A 25,844-nucleotide genomic window follows, 5' to 3' on the forward strand; every position below is an offset into this window, starting at 1 on the left:
TCTGGCATTAATGTTTGAGGCTTTGATCTGCTTGCTGATTTTTCTTTCATTCACTCACTCACTGAATTATGTTTAAAGAAGAGTACACTGCATTCATCAGCATCAAGGCCTGGTGGTTATCAGTGATCATTTTTATAGTCAGCCTACATGTTTTAATTTATAATACTGTTATAAAAAGGAATAGTGATGGAAATTATTATATTTAGGCAAAAAAAAGGATTGTTTTTACAGGGCCTTAATAAAGAGAGTAAACAAACATTACTTCATAAACATTAGTTCACACAAACATAAAAAAAGATTGACCCAGAATAATATTTAGTATATATTAAATGGAAAGACATTTTTTGCTGTGAGCATTAGCAAACTGTACATACATAAATAAGCACTGACAATTTCATAATTAATTTTTATACATTTTTAACAACCTAGTGAGCTACCAAGTCAGTCATAGTTGCCAAACCTTAAAAAAAAGGTGTCTTTCATAAACCAGCAACACTTTCAGTGATTGTTTGGTGTGTTTCAAAAACATAACGCATTAACCGCATGCCTTGAAATAAAAGTAGAAAAATTAAATAAAATAACTGCACGTCTAATAGCCTTACAAATATTTCTCAAAAATCACTTTGACGTTTGTATATAGCGTTTTTGTCTTAAATAAAACATTTAAATGAAAAAATAATTTTCTTAGACCAAGCAAATAACACTGGCCATTTTGTTGGACGGTTTAAGTGCAGTACCTTGAAATGAGCTCAAGTCAGTGCTGTAGCTTACATCAGATTCACTCTTCTGATTCATGAGGGATGGGAAAGTACAATTCGCTGCTTTTTCTTCTAGGGGTCAGACCTGCCATTAGGAGACCCTCATTACATTTTGATTGCAGTTCATAATTTAAATAATATAACAAAATAAAAACAAAATAGCAGCGGTATTTAACTGTACAAGAATAAATCAGCTTTGGCTAACAAACAGTCATTGTTGTCAATACTTTGCTGGATCCTTAAGAAAGTCTGAAATGAATGAAACAGCCAGCTCATATGGGTGGAGGACCGTTGGTGTAACGGAGCATGGGGTGGAATGAGCGGGCGAAGTTGTTGGCGTGGGCGCAGCTGTAGTCCTCCTCAGTCATGGGCACTAGACAAGCCAAGCCCACGATGAGCAGCAGCAGGAGCTGCAGCGGGAGAGCGGCTCGGAGCACTCGCAGCAGGAAGGGCTGGCAGCGGCCTGCAGCAGCGCCACCTCGAGGCCCGGACGAACCAGAGTGAGAGGAAGCGCAAGCAGAACCCCCGGGGGACCTGAGTGAAAGACCAGATAACACTCATGAGACCACTCCCTCAGAATCACAGCACAGTCATGAACAAACTGCAATGCTTAACCCCTTAAACAGCAGACTTATTATTCAGTTATTAATTTTACAACTTATTCATGTGGGTTTGAGTTGAGTTGAAATGTATAGCCTCACACATGGATGAACCCTTAGTACTTAAGAGGTTAACAAGAATGGTTTGGCAAAAAAAATAAAAAATTATAAAGAATATTTATGATGTACAAATCACACAATTCTTCTTCGTTACACATTTTACAAGCATTTATTAATGTTACTTGAATTCCATATTTTTTTTTTTAACCAAAGACTTGCATCCAATTTTGCTCCCTGAAAGGAGGCAGATGAGTGGGATGTATTCTGTTCACTATGTGAAGGTTCAATGTCATGGCCAATTCTAGCCAGACTAAAGAATGCTAATAATGCTCTCTCCCACAGCTACAAGTGAAAAGAACACCACGTTCTTCCGCCTAAAAACTGCAGTAGGGAGGCCAATGATCTCTCCCACTTTCCTCCACACTCATCTTTAATTAAAGAATGTCTGACTTGATCATCTCTTTAGTAACTACTATATAATGATTCCTGCATACTTTGCAAAAACATTTTTAAGCCAGTAGGAGGCTCTGTGTGTCTCTGTGTATCTGTATTAATTACTGTTACTGCTTGTGTGAAACGACTGGTCTTTGGAATGTTTCATTTTTACAGCTGAGAAAAAAAAGACAGGTGCCACAAAGCATTGTTTGCACAAAACAACCTGCAAAAGCTGCAAAAACAATGAAAGCAACACAAGAAAACTGGGAAAAAAATGTTTAAAAGTTAAAGATCTGTTCCGACATAATCTTACATGTGGATTCTAGACTTTTAGAGAGATGATGGTATAAATATGCCTAACTTTCTCAAAACGCTTTGTTTTGCCACTAGAAGTAGAAACGCTGCTGCTCAGTGTATTTCCTGCACTGACACACTGAATCCAAGCAAATTTTTCAATTTTGTTTTGTTCTAAAGCAGGTGTGTCAGAACAGGAGAACACTATACTGTGCAGTGATGAACACAAAGGAGCCCTGAAACTCCTTTTAGAATGACTCCCTTTCTGGCTCTCAGTGTAAAGCAAACTACACTGAAACTACAAAGGTCCCCTCGTCAGTTTCTGTGGCTCTGGCGTTCCAATGTCAGTTCCATCATCCCCCCACCGTTCTAGAGTCCAGTAGAGAGGTACCTGCGGCGTGGGACGCTGGCTGAGGATCCTGCTTCTGACACAATACATTTGCCTCGTAGCTGTTGTGCAATGAGCAAAAGGGAGGGAGGGGGTAAAAGAAAGAAAGAATGTTTCAGTCCAAGCAAATAAAGACAAAGCTTGTGGTCACAAGCAGAGACATATAGCCAGGCCATCAGTCATTGATAACAATGAAAGCAAAATGAGAAAGCAAAATAATCCAGGCAGGATGACAAAAGGATTTAGCACAAAGCAAGAAACCTGGCTTTCCAGAGCAGACGTTTCTGTGAGAAACTGCTTAGAAATGCAGTGTTTAACATTTAGAATATGTCTGAAGTGTAAAGCCAGTATTTCTTGTACATTCATTTCTTTATGTGATCATCTTATGATGGTCACAATTAAAAAGGTTATGCAAACCAAAGTATTTCTCAGGGACAAACAAATACAAAACTTCCATGCTCCATAAGCGCTGCAGATAGCAACTCGCACAAGTTTCAACTTTGACCTATCGATAAATGTTTCACTTTTTTCAGTATTTAAAGTCAAAGTTCACTTTATTGTTATATCCCCTGAATGTTATAAGATTACATATTTAACCAGGTAAGATCGTATTTATAAGAGACACCTGGTCAAAAATGCCAGAAAGATTCCCCCCCCAGGTTTTACAGTCTAGCTGTACAGTCTGTTCACAGAAGGGTGCAGACGCTACTGCATGCCACAACCAATATGATTAAATGGAGAAGAGATTCATTACCGAATGATGCTGAACAGGCACATTGACCACAGACACAGGACTGGCAGATCCTGATGTATCGACATCATCAACGGCAGACCAAACAGACAGGTCCTGGGAAGAAGGGAGGTTAAGAGTGAGAATAGAAATGGACAAAATTAATTTAGATTAAGAATTTGGTGTAGAAATTATAAGTTTGATCTTTGTATACAGTAATGTCATTTAGAGGATTTTCAAGATTGTCTTAACATAAACCCATGACACTTAGCAAGGTCATGTAGGATTTCTCAGTAAACTGGATAAGTTATGCCCAAAGTAGGAATTACCCAATAGGAATGTCCTCTCTAAAGTTCATAGGTTTATGCTGCCTGCCCAAGAAATGCATATATAAATTAGCTAGTAACTATGGTTAAAAGCATCTTTATTTCCTTGAGATTAAAGTTTTTGTACTTTGTTAACATAAACACAATAATAAATAGGGATACAAACACTACTACTTCATAAATGGGAAATTTAATTACATTTATCTGTCACATCTTGGAATAACAAGCTGTAATTACAACCAATATTTTAGCGTCTTATTTTTAGCTCTGGCATATGCGGAGACACATCACAATTGGGCTAGACTCCCAGTCTTACATTCACCTATCGCTGTAAAATGATCTAGATGAGACTGTCTGATAATTCATCCACTTATTTACATTTTACAAGGTAAAAGTTACTCAGTTACTGGCAATAGGCCTCATTCAGCAATGTCTTCTTAAGTTATTTTTTAATGTGTTCTTGCGAAAGGTCCTACGAAAAAGTCTACGTCAGATTCATGACGTGTTCTTAAACCGCAGAACTGTTCACACTTTTAAGTTCTCCAGTGTGTGTAGATTTTGTTCTTACCTAAGAACAAATCCCAATAAGAAACTGGTGAACATTGGAATCTCAGTGAAAACTGTGTAAGTTGGTTTTAAGAAGAAATTTTCTTAAGAATAGTTGGTGAATAAAGACCACTGTTATCAGCCACAAGGTGTGAATTACGGGTTTTCGTAGTGATCCAGAATTTCTCGTGCATCCCTAATAACGTACTATACTAATTTCATATGTCACCATTTCAGATAAAATTCCTGTTAGGAGCAGAGATGTCTTGGACTGACCTGTGTGTCTCCAAAGGCCTTGAGTTCTCGCTCCAGCAGCTGCAGATCAGAGGCCACAGCCTTGAGCAGCAGGCGGAGACGGTTCCCGATGACATGCACCCTCTCCTGGGCCTCCAGACACTCGCTGCCCTGTGCCTGAACGAGCAGCTGCACAGAAAGCTCCTGCAGGATGCTCACCCTCTGCTCCGAATCCATGAGTTCCTGCTGGATTTGCTGCATACAGACACACAAAGGAAAATGTTACTTATCTGCTAAATCAGAGCTTTGTAATAAGTTTATTTTATTGTTTGGAGAACCTGGTCAAACTGCTCCTCCTGAATATGCTGGGTATTGCATGATTGCAATTTGATTCACTTGCAATGAGTCAATTATTCAATTCTACCAAAAAGAAAATTCTCAAGCTGATTTCAAACATCAAAACAACTATTTACAACTGAGTAAATAGTTCCTCTAGTCACATCACTGTATATTTAAATAGATTTCAGATTCAAATATAAGTGAGTGGAAACATGGTAAATTGAGTTTTTATGATCCACTGAATCTTTTCTCAAAGACTTCTAAGTGAAGTGAATTTGAGGGAGGTACCTGAAGTGCTCTGTAATGGGCTCGGAGTGTTTGACGGTCCAATCCTGCCGAGATGGGAATAATTTCATTCCTCCTGCGGTCAATGTTCTCCAGCCAGAGCAGAAGGCCATGACTCAGCTCGTGGAACTCCTGCAGGAATGAGCATAGTTTGTAAAGCAGAAGAACACATTAATAAATGTGTGCCAATTTATGCTGTATATGGATAAATGACTGGTACTTCTGTCAATGAAACAAAACGTGTCATTTGTGTGTATGTATTTCCACACCTGACACTGCATAAGAGCCTCTTGCAGCGCTCCTCTCCACTGCTGCAGTGACTTGCCCAGTCGATCCCAGCGCGAGTTCATCTCCTTCAGCCTCTCTCTCAGCTTCCTGCTCTCCTCAGAGTCTGACTGAAGGAGCCCAACGCTGCTCAAGTTGATGGACAGGACTTCAGACTTGTGGGCATCCATTGACTTCTGCATCTCCTATTGACAACAAAGAGCAGGATGTGGGAGAATGTTTCTCATAATGGTGAAGTACTTGGACCACATCATAGCCTTGTTCGCCAACTTCTCACGCAGTTATGATTAATCAGTATTTTGTGTGGCTGCCATCATATTTTAATTGTGTGTGTTTATGTATAAAGAGGAACAGACTCCATTTTCAGTCACTGAATGTGTATGTTCTTATGTTCTTAGGCTCCTAAAGTATATGAGCTGAACTAAAATAGAGTGTCTTATTGCAGGAGTGGAAATAACCCTGTTGACCAGTTATACACTAACAGGGGTGTCTTTATGTAGGTCAGTTCTGCTTTTAGACTAGTTTATTTGTGGGAAGCTGACATCAGAGGCAAGCATCTTCTCTCTTACCAACAGAATGATGTACAGAGGGCATGTGACTATATATCATATTACAAACACGCTGTCCAGTAAGCACACACTGTACAGTGTGCACGGTACACTTTAACTGCACAGTGAATTCTAGCAAACACACGGTATACATTCTAATAATTATAATACCTTTAATTTTCTGATCCTCTGCTCGATGGTGAGTATATCTGTGCTTAAGTTTTTCCCTCTCAGCTCAGCCAGCTCCGCCTCTGCCTGGTTAAGCCACACCTCCATTGCCTCCAGGTCAGAGGTGAGCTGTTGTATTAGCAACAGGTCTTCTCTCGGATTGTGGTGTGAGCTATGGGACTGAGCCTGGATCAGCTCCCAGCGCTCAATCACACCTGCAAGACAAGTGGTTACCTATCAGTATGATACTATCTCTTTAGCTCATGACACAACAAAAAAAAATTCAAATTGCAGTTTTCCTGACATTTTGTTGATCAAAATGTTTGCATGCCTGAAAAAGTAAACTAATCTGGGCCCAGATCTGTCATGTTGATTGTTGCTTTGCCAGTATCAGACACAACAGTGGTTAAGTGAGTTCACATGCAAAAAAACTGTTTGATGGGCAAAGAATCATCAGTTACACATGCCTGAATAAACTGGACTGATGTTCGAACATATAGAATGAATAAATCATGTCTGGTGTGTAAAGATGTGTGCCTGGTGTCTTTGTGTTCATTTTAGAGGGTACAGCTGTGTACTAGGCTCTAATCTGTGTTCTGGGTATCTGTGATGTGTACTGATGTGTACTACACTCTACCTTGTGTTTTGTATATCTGTGTTGCATATAGATGTGTACTAGTCTCTAACGTGTTGTGGGTGTCTGTGTTGTGTATAACTGTGTACTAGCCTCTGGGTTGTGGGTACATGTGTTGTGCATAGATGTGTTCTAGATGTTGTGAGTATATGTGTTGTGGTCGTTGTAGGTGTATAGTCTACCCTGTGCTCTGGGTATCTGAGGTGTATAGATGTGTACTAGACTCTAACCTGGGTTGTGGGTATCTGTGTTGAACATAGATATGTACTAAACTCTACCTTGTGCTCTGGGTATCTGATGTGTATAGATATGTACTCTAACCTATGTTGTGGGTATCTGTGTTGAGCACAGATGTGTGCTAGACTGTAACTGGTGTTGTGAGTATCTGTGCTGTGTGTAGGTGTACTCTACTTTGTGTTTTGTATCTTTGTGTTGCATGTAGATGTGTACTAGACTCTAAACTTTGTTGTTGGTATCTGTGTTTTTTAAAGATGTATAGTAAACTCTACCCTTTGTTCTGGGTATCTGTGCTGAGCACATATGTGTACTAGACTCTAAGTGGTGTTGTGAGTATCTGTGTTGTGTTTTAGAGTGCACTAGTCTCTACCCTGTGCTCTGGGTCTGATGTGTAAAGATGTGTACTAGACTCTACATTGTGTTTTCTATCTAGGTGATGTGTATGACTGTTACTAGACTCTAACCTGTGTTTTGTGCCTCTGTGTTTTCAGGATTTCTGAATCCTGACAGGTCATTGTCTTCCTCCTCCAGCTCTCCCTCTGCTCTTTTCACAGCGTCTATACTCCCCCGACAGTCTCCCATCAACCGCATCTACACACACCACACAACAACAAAAGTTTTAAATACTTTTCCGCCTATTACATAGCAGTAGTGTACATGGTCGCAAAGAAATTTTTGTTGTAAACCTATACCAAACAAACATCAAGGACACTTCAAGTGACTTTCAAATCAACATCAAGGAGATTTAGAAACTGTACTTACATAACCCATGTATGAGGTGTTGTGGCTATGGTCCAGTATATTACGAGCTGTTTCACCTGTAAGGGGAAGAGAGGAACATATTGTCAGTTAACTTTCTGCTTTCGCTTTTATTGGAACGGTCAAATTCTAATTTTTATGATATGGACACCGACTATGGCGTCATCTGTGATGTTACTCGTGGAGGACATAAATGAAAAAATAGTGCAAATAATTGAACATTTGATATAAAAGCATATTAACATAAAAAGGCAAGCAATATGTAAAGACAATCCAATGGTTATGAAAAGTACAGGCCATTAATACTTGTCTTGATAGACATCCATTAGATCAACAGATTAGACAAACCTGAAAAAAAAACCTGAGAGTCTCTCTCAAAGAAAGTGCAATGTATTACAGGCTTATGAATGAATATCAACATCATGCAACAGCACCATCCATGTTACTGCAAAGGCTGCATGCATCTTCTCACAATCTTGTTTTCCACACGTAAAGTTTTAAAAGTGAATCCACATGCAATTTACCCAATCAAATTAGCATGGACGTGTTTCTGGTTTGGGTGTTATTGTTATAGGGCAGGCTGTGGGATGTGATAATTAACAGTGCGGTCTGGCATGCTGTGGTGAGTAACATTAATTTAGCATGCCCTGACTAGTTGCCTACCAGAGGAAGACCTCAGTGTGTTTTCTGTCAGTTTTATATAAGCCTCAGGGCTCTCAGGAATCACTACGTCTGTCAAGAGAAAGATACACAACAAAACACACCGACAATTTACTTAGAAGACCTGCTGAAGACAGAATGTGTGTGTATATTATATTGCACTAACTGAATAAGTAACTGCATGCAAGACACACACAGCTACAGTTAATCTCATTCGTACCAGTTAAAAAGTCTATTTGCAACCACACACACACCTGTGAGAGCTGCAGTGGCACTGCACAGAATATCTTCATCCTCCTCTCCCTCTCGCACCCTCTTTTCTGATGAGATGGTATGACTCATAGGCTCAAGATCATAGTCATGGTCCCACTCCAGGGGAATTGAGTCCACGCTGGCAGGAGTGTCCCGGCCTGAGCCGTTGGCACGTTGGGGCGCTGTGGTAACTGATGGTGGCCTGCTGTTGGTGCGGGGCAAAGAGTTGCTCTCTTCCCACTGGAGGTCGGAGAGGTCACCTGAGCCCTCCACGTCAAACTCCCGATCCGAACCATCACACTCATCATCAAGCAGCTGAGAATGAAGAGAAGAAACAGAGGTTTGAGTGTACTGCCTGTCAAAATTTGAGGACATCCTAATTTGCCAAAAAAAATGTTTTCACTGTTGCTTTTTTAATTAAGAAAATGAAATCTGCAAAGGTTTTAATAACATACATACATACATCATCTAAACCGCTTATCCTTCTGGGTCGCGGTGGGTTTTAATAACATAAAACATAAATTACTAATACTTTTGATATATTGTCCGACACTCAGTTTACAAACAGTTTACTGTTTGTAAAAGCGATGTCATTGGTATGAAGAACAGGGGGGTATTTCACAAAGTAGGATTTCTCAGTAAACTGGATAACACAAGTTGAGGATTGTCCTATGAGAATGTTCCTTAGCAGGCTTGGTTTTTTGGCAAGCTGTTATTTTCTTTTAAAAAACCTATTCTTAAAAGCACATGTTGAAAAACATTCTGAGATGGTTGAGTGCTAATGAAAAGTGGTGTCACAAAAAGGGACAAAATGTGTGAGCTTTGGCATTATTCCCAAGGTACTAACCAATTTTTGTCAGATGCTTCTTTAGTTTTGCAGTTTTTTCAAAGGAAAAACACAAAATCTAAACAGCTTTGTATTTAATATGTTAATGTTTGCAAGTAGACAGAGAAAACTTGCTTGTTTACTAAAAACATCTTGAACAGCTGAGTGTCCTCAAACTTTTGACAGGACTGTAAAAACAAGTGCGTTTGTGTGTTTTGCTATAGCTATGAGGGAGATGAGTTTGAGTAAGTGTGCATGTGCACATGTTTAGGTGTCTCACCGGCAGACGTGTGAGTTTTCTGTAGTAGCGCTCCACACGGCCAAAGACCTCCCTGCAGTATCTCTGCAACTCGTCCAGCTCCTCCTCGATGACTGCAGCGTCCAGAGGCTCACTCTTCTCCATTAGAGCCTCGCCCTGGCTGAACACACTGCCAATCTTCCCGGTGTTCAGCTCAATCTCCTGCTGGAATGCCTGGTACACACCACACCACATACCCTTAGTCAATCAACTTAATGCATTTACATAAAAATTTATAACGACGCACCACCCTCAGATGCATGCTTATACTATCTTTGCCTGCATTTAACTTAATTACATAATTTGAGAGTTTAGACCACCTTCAACACAAGGGTGTAGTACAGGGAAAGATTATAAAACTAGACAGCAAAAATCACCTCTTGAAGAACACTGATTAGCTCTGGATCACAAAGTACACTCCACCTCATCCCAAAGGCATTGGAAGGAGCTCCATCACTCTAGAGAATGCAGTTTCATTGCTTCACAGCCCATTGCTGGGGGGCTTTGTACACCTCTAGGTGATGCTTGACATTGGGCATGGTGACCTTAAAGTCATGCCCAGCTGCTCCAGTGCAACCCCTTCTACTAGCAATGCTTTTCTATGGAGATTACACTAATTGTGTGTTTACAACTGAACACCTGTTTCAGCAGAGGGTGCAACTTAAAGTGTCTGAATATGGAGAAGATGGGGAGGTGGTGTGGTGCAAAAATGTTGTTACAGGAAAAGGACAGCCAAAATAGAACACATGGAATTTAGATATCAAGGAGGAGTTTCAGGGGTTGCCTTCTCCCCAAGCTTACAGTTACAATGAAAAGCTTACAGACAGAAACATATCTCCATTTTGTGCCTTCATGAGTTTCTGACACACAAACGCTTTCCTCACCTTCAGCTGTTTTATCTTGGCCTGGACGTCACACTCTGAGAAGTGCTCTATGTTGGTAAGCTGCAGATCCATCTCAGTCAGCCACACCAGAATGCTGTCTCTGGCTGTCTCAAACTCCTCACGCTGGCCAATGAAGTGCTGCAAGGGAACAAGTTAATTTAGTCACACTGTATTTCACTGTGTAACTTTCACTTCTATTACACTGCTTATGGAGGATATGTCAGTCACTGTACTGTAGATTGTGTAAAAAGATCATCAGAAACCTGAAGGAAAAAAAAGATTAGGAAAAAAATGATCTTTTGAATGGCAGATCTTCTCTTCTGAACGTGTGGATGGTCTCAGAAGTTACCTTCAGCCTACGCAGGATGGCAGCGACCCTCCTCTGCAGCGTGTCCCAGCGTCGATTCCCATCATGTACCATTTGCCGCAGTCGGCAAGAGGAATCCGTGCGGTTCTCACGGGCCAGTCGCCGGTATTGCTTATTGATCAGCTCTAGCTGCGTCAAACACTCCTGTACCTGCCTCTGGAACGCCTGCAAGGCGACACCAGCACAATCACACCATAATCAACACGTCAAAGCTGTGCTCTCTTTGTCTGTTAAAAATAATGATTTGCAATTATTTTTTGTTCAGGTTGATGTTTTTTTATGTTTTGTTTTAAAAATGTTTTATTAATTGTTTTACTCATTTAATTTGTATTTTACTATTACTTTATTTTCTTTTGTGTTACTGTATTATTATCTTTTTGTTCTAAAGATCTTGTTATTTCCATTCGATCCATTATTTAATTAATTTCTAGGCTTGTAAACATAGGAACTCGATATATTTGTTCCAAGCTTGAATAAAAATTGAGTTGAAAAAAATGATAACAGATTTAAAGAATGGCCATAAGCAATATATGTGCATAAAGCATATAATGTGTGTGAATGCTGTAAAATAGATGTGAACAATTTCAGTCCTTCAGGGCCAGAGTGATTTTCCTGCACAAACACACCTGACGTAACTCGCTAAGTTTAGTTTGTCTGTCTGAGCAGAGAAATCTGAGACTAGAACAGGTCACTGCTGTAAAATATTTTATTTTTACTGAAGACTATAATATTTAGGAAAAGTCTATCGACGGACTAGCTACAACAAGTGCACAAAAGCTGAAACTTTGCTGAGTGAGTTGAACATGTGTGGAGAGAGTGCTGGTGTTGGTGGACTCCACAGTGCAGCACATGCAGGAATGACCCCACTGACTCAGTGTCTGCTGAGCGGAATGTGAACGTGCAAATGGCCGTCACCTGATACTGAGCATGAGAATCTGTCTAGAGGCTGTTACTTGATCTCTCACTCTACAGAAATGCTCACTCACTCTGAAGCAATTTTAGAATTTTGTATATTCACTACAGTTTCATGGCATAACTGACATTTGTTTACTAAAACTTCTGAATGTGAGTTATAAAATCTTTTCTTCATATTTAGTCCTTGCACAGACCTGTAGCAAACCAACTCAGCTGGCAGAACTAGCAACAATACTGCTTCACCCAGTGAAGCACAATTTTATGCTGGTAGAATGAAAAAAGGAGAAATTGGTGTTTTGCAATTTCTGAAGTCTGTCATTTGTGTTCATTAGCTCAATGAAGAATATTCACTTTGTATTTGGTCTTTATGCTATGGCTGTTCCAAAAATGTAATTCATCAATATACCTCAGAAAAAAGGCAGTATGTATCTACATGTGACCATTGTCTCCTTACTCTTTCTACATTTCATATAATTTTATCTGAAACACATTGCTTTCTTGTTCTCAGCTTTTTTACCTCAAACTTCTTGAGCTCCTCCTTGGCAACAGTGTACAGAACACCTGAAGAGTTGGGCAGAGCTGCTGTCCTTTCAGATGCTTTCAGCCAGTCCTCAAAGCGTGAATAATCATCCAGAAACTTCTGCCACAGTCTCCACGTTTCCTCAATTCTTTACACACATTATTGTTTTAAAATCACTATTCAATTATGATTCTTCACAAATGTTTTCATGCATAAAGAAATTTCAATTTGAATATTTTGTCACAACTTTTAAAAATACATAAACGTAACCTCAAGAAATATTTATGTAGTAGTGGAACATGCACAATTAAAAAGAATACACCAAACCTTTCTTTATTTTTACATTAGCATGACAATATTATGTTGGCAAAGAACTCCTTGATGCATCAGTACAATTTTACACTCTTATGATTTGCTATTCAAATGATTCACTCACTTGAGCCTCCGTTCCATGGCCACAGCACAGATGTTCCTCCAGCGGCGGTCCAGGCCACGTGTAGCCTGCTGGATTGAGTCACATTCCGTCTCTGTGGCGCAGGCATCGCAGTCATGCAGAAGCACCTCACACAGGTTCAGAACGGATGCTACGGCTGTGCTGTGCTTCTCAATGTCCCTCTGTAAATCCTGCAGGGAAACACAAATGTTCACTCATTGATTTGTCAGTGATACTCCCACAGTTTTCACACTACAAATGTTTCTGAGTACTACAGCCTGCCATCTACAACCACAAACAAAAAACATCACTGAATTTTTTAACACTACCTAGTGTACATAACAGCTTGCTTGCCAGTTAAAAGTCTGGACACACTTACTCCAACAAGGAATTTTCTTTGTTGTTATTGCTTTTGACATTTTCAACATTCAGAATAATAGTGAAGACGACAAAAAATGAAATATCATAAAACAACCACTATAAATTCTATCAATTTCTATCAAGTATGGGTATTCAGACTAACTTTGCAGCAGGCATATATATCAAACATAGGAAGAAATGAAGAACATGGTTAAACTTTTATTGCACTAAACTGCACTTTGTGGAGGGGAACAATTCTTAAATTTTATTCTTAAAAGTAATTTCACCATTTTCATGAACAGGCACTCACTTCACTATAAAGTTTTGTTTTCCAAACACATTTGAATTCATCACATTTCATAAACCATTAGATCAAAATATCGATTATTGAGGAGTGTCCAAACACTTGACTGTATAAGACCATCACCTTGAAATTAAAGGTGTTAATAGCTGCCTGTGTCTATGTTATGGGTTCTTGCTAAACACAGGACACGTGTAGGCTGTTGATGTGTGACACACGGGTGATACTAAGATGAGAATTATGCTGGAGCAGTAAGTAGGTCAGTGGATAAGCTAGATTCCTCAGTTCTTATTTAGTCTGCAGCTCCACATCACGCTTTCATCTCCCATCTCATATCACTTAGATATATTACACAGTGAGGGTACCACTGTGCATTTCCTGTATCCATGGCAATGTAACAATAGGAAGCAATGTGTGTATACAGGGTTCCTGTTTGAGCCCTGAGTATGTACAGAAACTGCCTACTGGACTATTCCTTTGTGTGTGGGTGTTTATGTGTGTATTACCTGCTGTTGGTTGAGTTTCTTCTGGATCTCATTTGCATCGCATGTCTCATATACTATGGGCCGGGAGAGCTCTGTTTCAATGTGAGCCAGCCATGAGCGCAAAGTGCTCATGTTCTTATCCAGCTGCTGCACAGCCACCAGAGTCTCCCTCAGCTTCTTCACCCTACACAGGGAGAGAGAGAGAGACAGAGAGATACTGACATGTATATCACAGACACACAGCAGTCAGGTACCTTCCATCATATCATCCTAAAGGTGTGAGGATGGTTTTGTACTGTTGTATTGTAATATAATGTTCTCCATGGTCAACAGCATACACTACTGTTCAGAAGTTTGGAATCACTTGTCATATTCCTAGTTGTTGTTATTTCTTTCAATAATAGCATGTAGATTGAAATACTACAAGCTAGACAGCAGAAGGTATTGTAAGATTTTTTAATGCAATATTTCAAGTCTTCAGAAACCCCAAGCAATTATTAAATGACAAGTAATATTCTGTAATTATCTACTTACAGTAATCACTTAATAAGTTATCTGCCTCAAAATGTGATCACCACTTCAAACACAAGAAGTTCTGGATGTTAATTTTATTAGAACATTCTACAACATTCTACAGCCTTCTCTGTCATTTTATAATCATTTACAGCTATGTTCCTCATTCTAGACACATTTTACATTTCTCCATTTTTTGCAGCTTTCTACATATTAGTTAAAACTGGGAAGTTGTTTAGTATCTTCATAATAGAATAACTTAGAATATGTATCTTCAACAAATCAATTTTATATGATTAGGAATGGTGATTCCAATCTTTTGAACGGCAGTGTACCTACATCTGTTTAATGTTTCACTACTTTGAGCACATTCACACAGGGTTAAAATAGGCTTAGGAAATTAAGGATCCACTGAACAATTCAATTTCCAAATATTAACACGCAACATTAGACCAAAGTACAATACTGAGAAATACAGTTTGACAATCCGATGATTACATTTTGAAAATATTTCAGGTTTCTTCAGAAAGAAGAAAGGTTTTAGATTACTTAGAAACAACTGATGGTGCTTTGAAAAGTATGGCAAAACAAAAAGAGCAAATATTCTTTGTGATTTCTATGAGAATGGAGTGCTTATGTTTTCTGATTTTATGAAGAAATATAATTGTGCAGTCTACAGGGACTTGCTAAGGGGAAAATAAAATACACATACAATTGAACTGAAAATGCAAACTGCACAATGGCTATTTATTCTGATGCCTTATTTTGTCAGCATTATCACTTCCTCTTTTACTTTCTGTCCTTTGCAATGAACGGCTGCTTTACTAAGGTGTACATTTGTGATGTACCTGCTTTTTATCACTAACAAAAAATCATTACCAAAAAATTACTTTTGTTTGAAAACCAATGCGGTATGTCAAACAACTTCATCAGACCAGCGAGGAACTGTGGTCCTAAATCATGCACACATGCCTAAGAACTCCCACTTTTACTTATTCAAACCACCATAACAATTTTAGTTTGATAATTCAGATAATACACCTCAAATTAAATTTCCATCTTTATACAGTTGCAAAACAAACATTCAAGATTTCATCTTGTACAGAAAAGGCAATGTGGTAACTGTAGCATTTTATGTCAATGGTGGCAGGAAAAAAACAAGATAACGTTTGTCATATAAAGATAAAGTACCCTCATGTGGCCTTGGCAAGCACAGAGAAATAACACAGGGACTGTGGCTCTGGTCAAAGCCACATTCCTAAAGGATTGCCCAATGGTATACTGAACCATCAGCAACAGCAGCTGGAGACAGCTAAATAAAGAACATGCGGCTATTTCCACACAAAGTTCATCTTTCTTAAAAGTCCAAAGTGCATCTATAACAGAAACTAAAGCCACACAGAAAATCAACACAAGTAATTTGCAAAACAAAAGAAGAAGCTGAACAAGCCAAAAATCATAAAATTCTCTGCACTGTAAATACCAATAAGCATAACTGCGCAATTAAAGTTATAAAAGTATAAGAAAAGTCATGCCTAGTCACGTCGCAGTCGCATTCTGGCAGGTCCGACTCTTGGCTTGGGCATTGTGCCATACTATCAGAGCCCAGATCCAGCACCATGGGGATAAGTCTTGCTGTTCCCAACCAAATGGGTGAGAAAAACTAAACCGTCTTCAACTTCTCTTTCGTCTGAATGGTGGTTCGTCCTGACTTTCTCTACCCCCCTGCTGCTGTGCATGTGTGTGTGTGTGTATGTGTATGTGTGGTATGTGAGAGACAACTGCTCTTGAGAAGGCATGTAGCAGTAATCTGTGACTGAGAGTGACAAGTCCTGCTGCAGCTAAAATAAAACTACAGTCATTAGCACATGCTGGCAGGAGAACTGTAACATCAGTGTGTGTGTGTGTGTGTGTGTGTGTGTGTAGGTTATTCTATGTATGGTATTTTTGTGTGTCATAGACATTTTAGGTCCTATTCCTTTGTGCATACCTCAGCTTTAACATTTTTTCAAAAGGATATTTCACTGTTATTTAAACAACTAAAACAAAGCTCTCTTAAGCACTACATTACATACTCTTTTAGCTGACTGCACTATAAGACTGTAGATGTCTGCTCATCTAAAGTTTCGTTTGACGTTAAGGGCATTAATATGTTTGCTGCAGTAACAGCCTCAACTCTTCTGTGAAGGCATTATTCTAGATGTTGGAACACTGCTGTAAAGATTTTATTACACTCAACAACAAGAGCATGTTTGAGGTCAGGTACTGATATTGAATGATCAGTTCTGATCATTCACTCCACTTCAACTCATGTCAAAAGTACTGGATGGAGTTCCATCACTTCAGAGCGCAGTTTTACCGCTGCACAGCTCAATACTAGGGGGCTTTATACCCCTCCAATAATTGCTTGCCATTGGGCATAGCTGCTCCAGAGTGTTCCATTCTATTGGCAATACTTTTCTCTGGAGTTCAGACTAGCTGTGTATGTGCAACTGAATGTCTGTCTCCACAATGGGTGCACCTTAAAGTAGCTAAATTCACTATAATTTCTCAAATAAAGCTTTCCAAATGTGACTCCATCAGGCACTGGACTCACCTTGCTGCAATGAGGTCGAGTAGGTGCTGCCATCGCTCATTGACTTTGCTGAGTTTGTACTGGATCTCCGCTGCCTTGCTCTCATGACTGGCCCGCGCCAGTCTCTCCCCCATCTGCTCTAGCTGTTGCTTGTTCTCCTCTGCCACAGAGATCTCCTCCTGATAGTCCTGGTTCACACACGCACATACAGGACCACAGGCTCAATTTTTTTTGGATGAACTAAACAATTTACACTATTTTCTTTTTACCCCATACACTGTCAACATCCTTGAAAAAAAGCAAAAATATGTTGTGTAGTTAAAAACAGAATGAGAAGCCTTTGTCTTTAATTTTGTCCATTTTTATATTAAAAAATATAAAACAAAACACAACTCAGGCTTCAAGATGGCTTGCAGTGCTATGTTATGTTACGCAACATACTTTTGTCCACTTTCAGGAATTACAATGTCAGAAAAACATACATAAGTAGTTTATTTGAAACTACTTAACAACTCGAAACAATCTGAGGCAAGTTTGTGATGATGATACAGTTTGCACAAAGTTAATCACTGTACAGAAGTTTCCATTACATATTAGCTACATTAGCACCTCTATTACACATCTATTCCACTACATATTAGCACATCTTAGACAGTGAACATGTCTTGCCTAATCAACTACATCGGGGTACATCAGGGAAGTTAATTGTGTACATTGTTGTTTTATAACTATCACTTTAATAGTTAGATATTGCTGAGTTATCTCGAACGGTTGAAGAACTGATAGGGTATTCTGAGAAATATTCTAAATATATTAAATTAGAAAACATGTTTTCACAGTGGACAACCGTCAGGCTTAATAAAAAATAACAAATTACAAATAAGTAGTGAACTAAAAACACAAAATGGTTTTAACTTTAGTAGGTTGTGCAAGCCGATAAGAACTGCCAGTCTGGTCAGAATCTAGAGGTCCTGAAAGAGCAACAGTGGTGTGAGGTTTGTATAAGACTAATAGATCACCTTTCTGAGTTTTTCAATCATCTCCTCAATGGTGATGTCTCCATTTTGAGAGACTTTGCTCTCCATGTGTGTAAGCCACTCGCACAGCTCCTTGTTCTTCTCGTTGAACACGGCCCACTCGTTTAGCTTCTCAGTCACCTGCTGCCTACGCAGAGCCAGCTACACACAACAGACACACATGGGCAAAGGATAGGCTAATTCAGCAGTGTGTAGAGAATAGACAGAACCTCATTAAAAACTGCAAAAAGAACAGATAACAGTTGACCGATAGAAAACAAAAAGACAGGAAGGAAAGGAAATAAGGCAGCCGACAGTGATTCTGAGATGTAGCCATATGAGCACCTTCCTGTTTTGTTTAAACTATCACTGTTTCTAGGACACAATAACACTGTTTGAGTTGTCTAAGCTGTATTGTACAAATACCTTGGCTTTTACAGAAAGACTCCCAGCAGATTCCTGTTAATTCCTGTTTTATCTGTATTATACTTGCTAATGCTGGTTCTCTCTAATATCCTTGGAAATGGACAACTGAAAAATAATTCCTCAAAGCTAAATGAACATCTATACTGCTGTCTGTTCTCTGACTCGTTAAAGCCCTGCAACAGAAACAGGTGCTGTATGGCAAACAGCCGGATGGAGTGTGTTATGACAACTGTGATATAAACATGTTAGAACTGTTCTGGGCTGAATAAGCACTTGTGTATGTATGTGTGTGTGTTTGAGAGAACATATGTATTTGTTTATGGGGGGTGTCACGTATCCACCGAGCTCCAATGTGGATTTGGACTCAATCTCCCAGAATCCTCTGGGAGATCATATGACTTCCGAGCTTCCCATAAGTTACAACACCGAGATAAACTCAATCTCCCAAGAACCTCTGGGAGATCACCTGACTCCTCACGTGACTCCGTGCTCCTATCAGCGCTCTAGATCTCCGGAATACTGATGTGAAGCACCTGTGTTACTTGTCATATGACATCCTTAGTTTAGTATTTAAGCCCGGGCTTTAGCTCAGAATAGTTGCGAGGTATTGTATCCACTTTTGCGATCTACTGAGCGGTCTTTTCTTGGAGTGTATTTTGTGTATGATCTTTGCCTTTCGTTTTCTCGAGTTTGCCTTTTTGCTCTGCCCTTCGGATTTGTTTGCCTTATTTCGGATTACTGTTTTTGACCCACTGCCTGTATCTTCAACCACGCTGTTGCCTTTCCCTTTTTTGGACTGGATGTAATGTCAGATGTATGTTTGTTTGTACTTCCTATGCCTTTTGGATTCGAACCCTGCCTGTTTTGTGAAGACGACTTTGAACTGTGATTCTCTCAATATGGAAGCTATAGATTTTGAAGAAAAGTGGTATCTTCAGGCATGAATTGTCAAGTATGAAGGAATCAGTTATAGTCATGTTATTATTTCTATAATTTTCATTACGTATGTTTACTTTATGTCAGTGTGACTTCTAGAAATCCTTCTTTCCTTTGCCTCAACCACCCCTCCCTTGGGAAGTGAGTTCAAGCCATACTTGGATACAAAATGTCCTACTTTCAGAGTGGGGTTAACTTTGTCCTAAAGTGGTGCTGTTGTGGTACTGGTATAGAGCTTAGATCCAGCTTTCTTTCTCTCTTTAATCTTTCTTTCCTGTCTGTTGACATGTGACCTGACTCTCCACTAAACAAAATAAAAAAAAATATTGAGTCATTGTGGATTCAGTGCAGGTACCTCCTGCTATCTCTGCTCGGATGCAGATTTTTCTCTTGAGTTTATGTGTGTGTGTGTGTGTGTGTGTGTGTGTGTGTGTGTGTGTTTGTACCTGATGGCAGGTCTCCTCCCACTGTCTCTGCAGTAGTTCTAGTCTCTCCTGCAGCACTGTAAGGTCATCAGAGCTCAGGTTGCTAGAGAGAGAGTCTCTAAGCACACACAGGCAAGCCACATCATCTGCCCAGCCTTCTGTACTACCCTCTAACTCCTGCACACAAATACAACACAGGATATAGCATTTAAAATCATTATTTATGAATAAACAAACTGTCCTCCCCTTATAAACTCAATACAAGGTAAACATTTGTTTGCAAATATTTGAGCTACCTCATATCATTTACCAGCTGGTCAAGTGACAAGGCATTTGGAACAGTAACACTGCAAAAAGTGGAATTTCATTAATTGTATGAATTTTTATAAGTAATGAGGACCCCACTGACAAGCAGACTCCCAATTGTTACTTAAAGTGGTAAAAAGGTGTGTTTCATTAAAAAAAATGTAATGCACAATGCCTGCTTTTGACTATGGTGCGGTTTTATCTGGTCGTTATAAGCACAAATTAATTCTTAATGAATAATATGGTTGAACTTAAGCTTCTTATATTAACCAGCTAAGCTAAAGGGATATTTTAGCAAAAAAGGCTATTAAGAAATCTCAAGTAACAAACAGAAGACAATGCATCTTCTAAAACTACACTTTAAAAAGATTTTTGAAAATTGTTCTATATAGAACCAAAAAGGGTTCTTATTGTTACAAGCTTGACATTGTAACAATATCTACTTACGGTTCTACATAGTACCATATACAACACATTCTTCATCAGTCTGAAGAACGATTTCACCATGCAAAAAAAAACATTAAAGCATGCAAGTGGTTCTTTAAGTGTTCATGATTTAATATAGAGCTGCTGACTTTACTAAGGCACCCATGAAGAACAATCTTTTTAAGAGTGTAGTACCAGGCGCAGTGCAAAAATAAGAAAGAGAGCACATATTATTTAAAGGAACTGCATTGGTTACCTGTATCTTTCAGAACAGGAAGTTCTTCTACTTGTTTTAAACCTTTACATGGCCTACCACTAGCATACTTCACTGGATGTTTCTGTTTTGACACATGATCTTAGATATGCAGATACTGGCCTTCTGCAAATACCCTCCATAAAGAAAACATGGAGGGGCCTCTTTCTGCTATTATGCTTCTAAACTGTGAAACTTAGTTCCTCCTTTTATTAGACAGTAAAGCTCAGTGCACACTTTCAAGAACTGAAATGAGCTTTTAGCTCTCGAATTTAGCTTTAATTAAAATTCTACCTTTCTTTTACTACTTTTTGATTTGATCTGTAATTGTCTCATTTGTTTTTCTTTTATTGCTGTTACTGTACACCAACGGTAACGGAAGAAAATCACTACACTCAGATTTATTTTCTTTTATTACTGCTGAACTACATCACCTGTCTATACTCTACCACTTTCAGAGCTGCTACACGCATGAAAAAAGTGCTCTACAAATCAACACAGTGAGAGGCAAGTGTGTGATGATTTAGGTGTTTGAACTGCTTCCCCTCCTCAGCCCCTTCTCTCAGGCTGAGTCAGAGCTGACAGTCCTGTCCTGTCTATTCTGTAGATGACCAATCCTCTTCTTCCCCCTCCACACGCCTCAGGTCACTGCACCCCCCCCTACTGCAACATCATGCAGGAAACATCAACTCTCCCCCGTGGATGGAAAAAGAATCAGAGCGTAAGGACATTACCCACACTCTTTTGACCCAGCACACACACACACACACACACACACACACACACACACACACACACACACACACAATCATATATCCATTGAGGCAGGCCTGCTGTAAACATTGTATATATATAGTCATGCACAAATATATGACATTCATGCAGGAGGAATGCTAAAACACTACAGGGATGACCTTATTCGATTTAAACAGACGCATCCAGGTATTCTGAGACCAACAGATCTAAGGAAAATGCAAGGAAAATGCTACAAATAAATGGCACAGCAATAATAACGCTATCATAGTAAATGGTCACATGTAAAAATGGTAAAATGTACCTTGCAGCGAATCTGCTCGTTGTGCAGCTCTTCATGGTGATCAGGTAAAGGCAGAGAGAGCTTTCTCTTAAACGCTCTGAGCTTCTCATGTGACGCAGCAATTCCTTTCTCACACTGCTCCCAGTCCTGCATGCACACATACACACACACACAGACACGCACACACACAGGGAGACATGCAGGGAGTTCAGAAAAAAACAGAAAGCACAGCTATGTCTGCAGTGACACCAAAGGAATCTAAACAAATTGAAACCCACATATTTAACTGAATTTAAGACACAGTCTCAGTATAGCAAGGCCCTTTAATCAGTGCTTAGTTTATGGCTCCACAGTGCTTCATGCTATTTAATAACAATTCAAGCTGGCACAGATTCTCCTGAAAGCTGCAGCAATACGCAACATCACCGCCAATGTTACGTGAGACGAAGGGGCTAAATTACAGGTGAACAGCTGGAGTACTGCCACTGATAACAAGATAACATTTAGAAATAGGTGCCTACCCGTGCAAAACATTATAAGTCAGTCGTGCAAAATCATATGTGATGTTTTTGTTTACTGGACTGAACAGAAAGTCATAAAAGGCTACACTATACAAGCTAACCGCTATAGCCCATACACACAGGCTTTATGCAGACATAGCAAAACCAAGACCAAAGTCAATAATAACAGCAAATGTTGCATGAGAGAGAGAGAGAGTGAGAGAGAGAGAGAGAGAGAGAGAGCGAGAGAGAGAGAGAGAGGGAGAGAGACACACATTAACATGCACATTACAGACACAGAACAGTACCTTCTATCATGTCATCCAAAAGGTGTGGGAAGTGAGAAAACGAGAAAGAGATACAGGACCAAGAAAAAAGACCTGTCTTTCATTCATTCTTTCCAATCTGGATGACTCTCTCTCTTTGAATGCTATATACAGTGTCTCCCTCCCCTTTCACACTAGTGGATAGCTTTCTCTCTCTTTCTCCCGCTCACACCTCTCTCTCTCACTTTCTCTCCCTCTACCACAGAAATCTTCTCTCATGCTGTCACTCTCTCCCTGATTTTCTCTCTCTTTAACATTGTAACTGTCTCTTCCTGTCCATTGTTACAGTCTCTCACTCTCATTCTTTCATTATACTCATTTTCTGCAGCATCTTTGTCTTATCATCAGAACTCACAAAGCCTCACAAATGTCAACACAATAGGATTTATATTTTTTGCAGTACCAACACCAACAGAACAAAGGCTAACCAAGTATGGAGAAAGCCAAACAGTCAGAACTCCATAACAATAACAACATTAAATCTTCTAGATGTTTAGAGCATGTAAAGAAAATGAAAAGAACCTCTACTAGAGATGGCATATCAATATTGATGGGTCTCGATTTTGTGGCCAATATCAGCAGAAAATCCAGCAGATATCCAGATAGAAGAATGAATGTAATCTTGTAGCAAATCTGTTCTGAAATAACATGTGGTGTGATGTGATGTTGTTAGCTGTGTATTTCTCCCTGTGGGGTAGTAAAGCGTTTGAGTAATTTCAGCATCATAGCCTACTTTAAGGTATCTTAACTAAAGGGCTTAAATTAAAAATAGTTCGATTAAAGCTTAGTAGTTTTAAAAGAAAAAATATCAGAACAATATCAGCTGATGCAGAAAATTTCAATATGAAAGTTCAAAGTTTATCGTGTCATTTCTAACCTCCAGGCCACCAACCATTACATTGCTAAGGCAAGTATTAATAACTGCATAATCGCTAAATAAAAAACAGCACTAATAAATTTCAATGTAGGTTGACTGAACCACAGGAATAGGCCCTTTCCACATTTCTGGATGTTTTCTGCTGGAAGTATTCTTTGCGGGTTAGACCACTTCCATTAAAATAATACCAATAATGATGGCTGAGCAAAAGAACAAGCGCTTTTGCAGCATACTCAAGTGTTTCAGCTAGAACAGGGGTCAGCAACATGCGGCTCTTCTAGTGCCCTGTTGCAGCTTCACTGCAGAATAAGATTTTGTAGGTAAAAATAAAATAATCATCATTGCAGTAAAATAAAGCTCTGCTGATCAATCTAATATAGTTTTAGAAATAAATGGTCTTAAACGCTGGACTTAATGTGCCTATAACTGCTACTTCACCATTGTTTCACCCTAAAGGTTGGCGCACAGACTGCTGGTCAGATAGCAATGCGGCAACGCAGACAACAATCTTGCTTAGCCAGTAGCTAACGAAAAGGCGAAGAGAAAGATTTGAGACAAAAGACAACAATTTGGAAATGAATGGACTTATTTGCATTTTTAAGCACTCCAGCTGGTTTCCTGATACATTTAACCTGCAATGAGAAACTGTCAAACACTAAAAAAAGTCGCAAACCTGAATCAGCTCGTTTGAATTTTCCCATTCCACCTTAAACGGTGCAGCAGTTAAATTCTGGTGCTACCATTTAAGAAAATTTCAAACAAGAATCTGGTACATGAGAAGCTGACTGAAGCCTTGTAAAAAATCGAACATCGTGAGACATTTACAAGAAACAATCCTACTTTTGCGAAAAGGTTTTCTGCTGGAGATGTGAGACAATTTGCTATAGCTGAGTTAAAGCTTAAAGCAGAGCAAAGTAAGTGTGCGTTTTCATTTATCTTAGCTTATCTCCGTCAATGGTTAATTTCAGCAAAGAAAAATATGGGTTTGTGCAGTTAGGAGGGACTTTCATATGGAGGGGAAGTACCTTTGTGTCAGCATTTCACCACTGCTACATTATACTGCTACATTCTACATTGCAACATTATACTGACAGTTTGTGCTTTAAAGTTGTTGCTGTTTCCAGCTGCTTGCAGTGAAACAGGTTTCATGTTTCACCTCAAAAGCTGTTGGTATTTGAGAGAGCGAGTGCCCAGTGGTGAGTAGATTTTTGTTCACCAGAACCAGTGGTTGTGGAAAACGTTTACAGTGGCACTACAGACCATAACTACGAGGCACGCTGTCCCTATGTATGGGTATTTGCCAAATAGTTTTTTGTTAGCAAGCTGTTTCAACATCTCCAGATAACATAGCTAATCTAGCTAATCTATCTCAGATAGATTATTTTACATATCCATTGTTATATAATCTGTAGATATCAGCTGATGTTATCATAATCATATAGCTGTGAAGTAATTCTTCCACAAAGAATTTATCTTTTAAATAGCTGTTTTGTTGCGTGTTTGGTGTTATTCAGCCATTCTGGACACAATATTCCTAATAGTTCATCAAGTGAAACTGTCCTGACACACTGCTCTCTGCAAAATGAAACAGTGGGCGGGAACTGCTGAAATTTTATGCACAAGCGAAAGACCTAAACCTTCAGTAAATGTCCTTCAACACCATAAAACTGCAACTGCTCATGTTACCTTCAGCAGGGACAGCAGCTCCTTCTTCCTCTCGTCCAGGCGAATGCTGGCACTCCTCCACCGCTCCTGGAGGTCCGTGAGCTCGGCCTGCAGCAGGGCTTCAGCGCGGGCATCGGCCGACAGCAGCAGCTGCCTCCCCACCTCCACCGTTAGGACATAGCTGCCCTGCTGTCTCTGCAGTACTCGCTCCTTTAGCTGGGAATCGGCAGAGGGGAATTTGGTTAACTGACTGACCCAGACAGAGGTCAAATGAAAGTGGCTATTTCTGGAACTTGTCTGTGACTGACTGAGAGAAGGCTGTAGCATGTTAAGGCCAAATTATACTTCAACATCTATGAATCTGCAAACATGTATGCACATTCTGTGCATGTATTCGCTGCTACTATGCTTGTATGTAATGTTAATGTGTGCACTGGGGGACAGTGTCACATTTACGAAGCCAGAATGCACAGAAAGAGAAACAGAAAGGTTAATCCAAAAAAATCTTACAACCCCTGGATGCGATAAAGAAACTATTTTTTAATGCAGTATTTTATTGAGTTCCAATTTTGGTCTCATCCTAACCCCAAATCTATAGGATATATGTCCCTCCTCAGCTACTCAATGCTTGCTTGACA

The 25,844-nt window shown here is 39.5% G+C and overlaps 1 protein-coding gene across 1 annotated transcript in view; it reads right to left on the reverse strand.

The window, feature by feature from the left end:
- Window positions 1-181: 181 nt before the first annotated feature.
- The window catches only part of syne1a (spectrin repeat containing, nuclear envelope 1a), a 174,693-nt gene continuing 149,030 nt past the window's right edge, over window positions 182-25,844 (reverse strand). Inside the window, 22 exon segments of the mRNA XM_036582013.1 lie at window positions 182-1,292; window positions 2,538-2,596; window positions 3,289-3,381; window positions 4,413-4,625; window positions 4,998-5,126; window positions 5,264-5,464; window positions 5,999-6,210; window positions 7,331-7,457; window positions 7,629-7,684; window positions 8,289-8,357; window positions 8,540-8,852; window positions 9,644-9,835; window positions 10,546-10,683; window positions 10,895-11,077; window positions 12,345-12,495; window positions 12,784-12,971; window positions 13,948-14,110; window positions 17,036-17,202; window positions 18,034-18,192; window positions 19,839-19,994; window positions 21,860-21,985; window positions 25,228-25,422. Coding sequence (XP_036437906.1) covers window positions 1,031-1,292; window positions 2,538-2,596; window positions 3,289-3,381; window positions 4,413-4,625; window positions 4,998-5,126; window positions 5,264-5,464; window positions 5,999-6,210; window positions 7,331-7,457; window positions 7,629-7,684; window positions 8,289-8,357; window positions 8,540-8,852; window positions 9,644-9,835; window positions 10,546-10,683; window positions 10,895-11,077; window positions 12,345-12,495; window positions 12,784-12,971; window positions 13,948-14,110; window positions 17,036-17,202; window positions 18,034-18,192; window positions 19,839-19,994; window positions 21,860-21,985; window positions 25,228-25,422 — 3,552 coding nt within the window. The 3' untranslated portion in view covers window positions 182-1,030.

This window comes from Colossoma macropomum, unplaced genomic scaffold (assembly GCF_904425465.1).
Source record: "Colossoma macropomum unplaced genomic scaffold, Colossoma_macropomum, whole genome shotgun sequence".
Classification (NCBI taxonomy): domain Eukaryota; kingdom Metazoa; phylum Chordata; class Actinopteri; order Characiformes; family Serrasalmidae; genus Colossoma; species Colossoma macropomum.